General features: G+C 59.1%; 1 protein-coding gene across 1 annotated transcript in view; it reads left to right on the top strand.

Annotated features, from left to right (window-relative positions):
• The first annotated feature begins 4,286 nt into the window (after positions 1-4,286).
• Positions 4,287-5,208, top strand: part of TRAF2 (TNF receptor associated factor 2) — a 25,403-nt gene continuing 24,481 nt past the window's right edge. Inside the window, exon 1 of the mRNA XM_008051052.1 lies at positions 4,287-4,326. Coding sequence (XP_008049243.1) covers positions 4,318-4,326 — 9 coding nt within the window. The 5' untranslated portion in view covers positions 4,287-4,317. The remainder of the gene's footprint in view (positions 4,327-5,208) is intronic.

The raw sequence follows: 5,208 nt of genomic DNA, 5'->3' as shown, positions 1-5,208 counted from the left end.
GCTCCCGGCCACCACAGCCTCGACCTGCTGGGCTCCGGCCATCCTTCCGCCTCAGCCTTCCAAGGAGCTGTAACTACAGGCGTGTGCTACCAGCCTGGTTAATTTTTGATTTATTGTAGAGATGAGGTCTCACTACGTTGCCCAGGCAGGTCTCGAACCCACAGGCTCAGGCAATCCACTCACCTCAGCCCACCAAGACGCAGGATTACAGGCTGAGCCACCGAGCCTGGCATAGTTAATTTTTTGCTTAGCAGTTTTATGAACCCATCAGTTTCTTTATCAGAATTCTGGACATTTTTACTTAGTCCATTTATCTTAAAGTTATCAGAACTCTGTGTTCAAGAGTACTTGTTAGATTAACCATGAAAAACAGTTTTGGTGGCTCAAGCCTGTAATCCCAGCACTTTGATTACACTTCCTACTTGGAAAGCTGGGGTGGAAGGACCACCTAAGCCCAGCAAGTCAAGGCTGTGGTGGCCATGAGCATGCCACTGCACTCCAGCCTAGGCAATAGAGTGAGACTCCAACTCAAAAAATAAAAATAAAAGATGGCCAGGTGCAGTGGCTCATGCCTGTGATCCCAGCACTTTGGGAGATGGAAGCAAGATTGCCTGAGTCCACGGGTTTGAGAACAGTCTGGGTTTCATTTCTACAATAAATAAAAAAAATTAACCTAGTGTGGTGGCACACGCCTGTGATTCCAGCTACTTGGAAGGCTGAAGCAGAAGGATCATCTGTGCTCAGTAGGTCAAGGCTGCGGTGGTCATGAGCGTGACACTGCACTCCATCCTGGGTGACAGAGTGAGACTCTCACTCAAATATACATATATATATATATAAATACATAATGTTTTAGGCCGGGCACAGTCGCTCAAGCCTATAACCCCAGCACTTTGGGAGGCCAAGGCAAGATTGCCTGAGTTCAGGGGTTCAAGACCAGCCTGGGGAACTTGGTGAGACCATGTCTCTAAAATAAATCAAAAAATAAGCCGGGCATGTTAGTGCATGCCTGTAGTTCCAGCTACTTAAAAGGCTGAGGCAGAACAGCAGGTTGAGGCTGTGGTGGCCGTGAGCGTGCCACTGCACTCCAGCCTGGGTGACAGAGTGAGACTCCGACTCAAAAAAAGGATAATGTAGCTGGGCTCCGTGGCTCAGCCTGTAATCCCGTGCCTTTGGGAGGCGGAGATGAGTGGATTGCCTGAGCCCGCGGGTTCGAGACCCACCTGGGCAACTTGGCAAGACCTCATCTCTACAATAAATAAAAAAAAAAAATTAGCTGGGCGTGGTAGCACATGCCTGTAGTTCCAGCTACTTGGAAGGCTGAGGCGCCGGAGCCCAGCGGGTTGAGGCTGCGATGGCCGGGAGCGGCCACTGCACTCCAGTCTGGGTGACAGAGTGAGACTCCAACTCAAAAAAAAAAAAAAAAAAAAAAAAGGATAATGTCTTAATGTTTTTAGGACTTTTAGGACTTATATTTTAAACATTTTTTTAGGTGGGGGGGTTTCTCACTCTGGCTGTCTAAAAGTAGTTCAGAGTGAGGACGAGTGGGCCCGGCCACCCGACAGGTGTCTCTGCGAGCACTCCAGGCTGATGAGAGCCCATGTGGGGACTGACTTCCCGGGGCCCAGCAGGGGTACCTGGGTAGAGCCCGGTACGAGACCAGCCGGCCAGGGCAAGGTGAGAGCCAGGTGGGCAGGTGGGTGGCATGACCCAATAGGTCCAGGGTCACAACCTGGTACAGTTGGCCGCAGCTGCCCTGGTCCCTGGACCAAGAGGAGAGAGCTGAGGGGGGGAGCCCCCTAGGGAGGCCAGCTCCGTAGGAGCCCCCCATGGGAGACCCTTGGGCCACCTGGAGCACCCCAGCCACAAGGCTGTGTGGCCGCGTGGCTGTGGCCAGGTGACCACACTTGCTGGGTCTGAGTGTGAGCAGAGACATCTCAGGCTTGTTGGTTTGGAGTGAGACCCTTGTGCACAATCCCTGCCAGTGGTCGGGATGAGAGGGTGGCCGCATCCTGTCCCTCGAGGCCCTCTCTGCACCTCGCGGGCCAGGGCGGCAGCTCCGGGTCCAGACAGCAGGTGGCGCGTGTGGGCGCTGCTCCACCCGGAATGGCTTTGGGGAGTGGACCGCGGACGGCCCCTGGGACTGAACTCTGCGTCCAGTCACTCTCTGTCCACCCACTGCTTATTTATACAACACGCGCAGCAGGAACTTGGCCCCGAATGGGACTGACACAGCCACTGTCCACAGGGGCTCACGGGATGATGGGTGCAGGGAGGGGGAGCCCACTTAGGACAGGGCCGCCAGGAGGGACCTGCTTGATGCTGAGACCCTAAGACCCGAAGAGAGCCCAGGCGTGTCAAGCACCCAGGGAAGGAGGGACTGCGGCCCAGAGGAGGACGGGCTGGGGTGAGGGCCCGGCCTGGAGAGTGGAGGTGGGCGGGCCAGGGCTATCTGGGCTATCAGTGTGAGGCTGGCACCGGCCCCTGGCCCTTGACTGTGGGTGCCTCTACGTCCGAGGCTGGCTGAGGCGAGGGGCTCTCAGCGGCCTGCAGAGCTTGCCTCCAGGTGGGAGAGTTTGGGGCAATCTGTGCTTTCTTCTTGGTACTTTTCTGTGTTTTTCAGAGTTTCTGAAGTGACCTTGCATGGCTCAAAGCAGGAACATTTTGAAGTGGGCACGTCATCGGGGACCTACACAAGCGTGAGAAGCAGCCACACGGTGACAATGTGCCATTCCTCTCCCAGCCACTGTTTTTAGTTTGTTCTTTCTTTCCTTCCTTTTCTTCCCTCCCTTCCTCCCTCTCAGGATCTCACTCTGTCGCCCAGGCAGGAGTGCAGTGACATGATCATGGCTCACCGCCACAGCCTTGAACTCCTAGGTTCAAGCAATCCTCCTGCCTTGGCATCCCGAGTAGCTGGGACTACAGGGGTGCACCCCCACACCTGGCTACTTTTTTTTGTTTGTTTGTTTTTGGTAGAGACAAGGTCTCGCTATGTTGTCCAGGCAGGTCTCGAACTCCTGGCCTCAAGCAATCCTCCCATCTTGGCCTCCCAAAATGCTGGGATTAGAGGCGTGAGCCACCGCACCCAGTCACTTTTGGTGCTTTCTTGTGCATCCTTCCCAAGTTCATAGAAAACTCAGGCGACGTGGAAGCCCACTCTCTCCCACCGTTGCTTGCACAGAATGCAGTCTTCCGCAGACAGTGCTGGGTGACAACCTGGGCTCGTGTGCGCAAGGGGCTCCCAGCAGGGGTTGGCGGGCTGACCCTTGCGAGGTGGGCTTCACTCTTTCCTCCCGTGGTCTGTGTCCCCAAGTTGGAAGATGCCAACAACTGCTGCCCCCGCTGAAGACCCGCCCCTGGTCCCACCCCCTCTCCAGTCTTTCTCCTTTCCCCAGGGGCACAGTCCCTGAGGAGCCGTGAAGAGCAACCTCGGATCTGGCTCCCCTGCCCCCGTGGGCTGCGCTGGCTCTGGAGGTAAAGCCCTGGGGGCTCAGGTGGAGGGATTTCTGGCCCAGGGCTGGCAGCTGCCCTTTCTGGAAACGCTTCTGTCTCACGACTGCGGAGTCAGAGTGAAACTGACTTATTTCTAAAGTGGCAGCACAGGGCTGACCTTCAAACATCTGAAAGAAGAGAGGAGCAGAGGGCCAGCTCTTAGGGCGAGCGTGGAGACCGTTACCGTGTGAGCTGGGTCCTCCTGGGGGCAGCACAGGGTGCACAGGGGTGTCCCACACCCAGGATCCAGAGGGGCCCAGGGGAGCCTTCCTGCCCCCTGCCCCGTGTGCATGCTGGCCCTGCCGGCCCGAGGCCCCAGTGTGTGAAGGACGTGCGGTGTGGGCCTCTGCGCCTGAGGGGAGCTGGCAGTCACTGCCCTTCAGATGTGCCCGAGGCTCTGCCGGGCACAGAGGGCCAACCTGAGGATGGAGAAGCGGAGAGAAAGGCGGCCATGTCAGCTGTCGGGGTGGGGGTTCACCCGCCTTTGGGGGCCCTCGGGAGCTGTGGGGTCGTCCTCCCTGGCCGAGCGGGTGAGCCCCTGGCGTCTGCCACGGTCTCTGCTGTGGTCCACGATCAGGCCTACGCCTCCCTGTAGGGCCATCCTCGGGCTGGGACATGGAGGCCTGGGACTGCAGCAGCCTCTGTCCACCTTCAGGCCTGAGCTGCTGGTGCTTCCCACTGCCCCTGAGACCCCAGCCCTCAGGCAGTGGGAGGGCACTGGGCCCCCTCCCTAGCCTGTCCAGGGGCATGCCCTGCTGTGACAGGGTGACTTTTGCTTTCATTCTGGCAGGAAGTAACCCCGGCGGGAATCCCCTGAGCTGTCCAATGACCAGAGTGAGTCACCCCTTCCCAGAGCCAGCAAGCAAGGCGGGTCCCCAGGACCCAGGTGTCCTGCTTCCAAGCTGGTGGGTGGAGTGAGGCCGGCGACCTCCCAGCCCCTGGACGGCCTGCGGTCAGAACCAAAGACAGTTTCCCGGTCGGAGTGCTGGGGCGAGGACCTGGAGATCAGGGCGGTCACCGGTGCCTCCCAGTAAGGGGCTGGGAAAGCTTTTCTGGACGTGGGTGGGGCTGAGGCGGCCTCGAGCCCAGCCCTTTCACATGGCCACACCTACAGGACTGGGTAGGTCGGCCTCCCCCAGGGAGGAGGCCGCGGGGGAACGACTTTCCCCTTACCCTGAAGGAAGCTGGGAGCCCTACTGCAGGCGGACCCTGTCTTTATGCCGCATTCTCGGGGTGGCTGCGGGCTTCCCGGGAGGGGAAGCTTTACACCGCAGAGCTCAGTTAGTTGCCAGGCTTGAATGCAACCTCACTGACCCGGCAGGCAGGAGCTCAGAAGGTCCCAGGGCTGCTGTGGCAAACCCAGCCTCCGTGGAGGCAGGGGAAGTCCCACGGGCTGGCATTCTGTCGTCCCCCATCAACGCAGGCTTTGGGGAGGGGCGCTCCGACTCTCAACCAAAGGAGGACACGCGCAGCATGACGGCAGCGCCTCTGGACACGTAAGTGACGTGACCTCAGTGCCCGCCCGGCTTCTCGGTGCATCCCACGCCAGCGTCCCGTAGCTCCAGGCGACTCCCCTGCCGAGGCGGCCACGGGCTGGCCCCTCTGAGTCGCACCCTTTGCTGCAGAGCCGGAGAGAACAGCCCCACCTGTGGGACACCGGCCTGAGCCGAGAGGGTGCTTGCCCGGCACGGGGCAGAGCCCGTGTCCCCAGGCGCA

The sequence above is a fragment of the Carlito syrichta genome, unplaced genomic scaffold, assembly GCF_000164805.1.
Source record: "Carlito syrichta isolate Samal-C Ts95f unplaced genomic scaffold, Tarsius_syrichta-2.0.1 Scaffold158342, whole genome shotgun sequence".
Taxonomy (NCBI): domain Eukaryota; kingdom Metazoa; phylum Chordata; class Mammalia; order Primates; family Tarsiidae; genus Carlito; species Carlito syrichta.
This window is presented reverse-complemented; position numbering and strand designations above follow the sequence as displayed.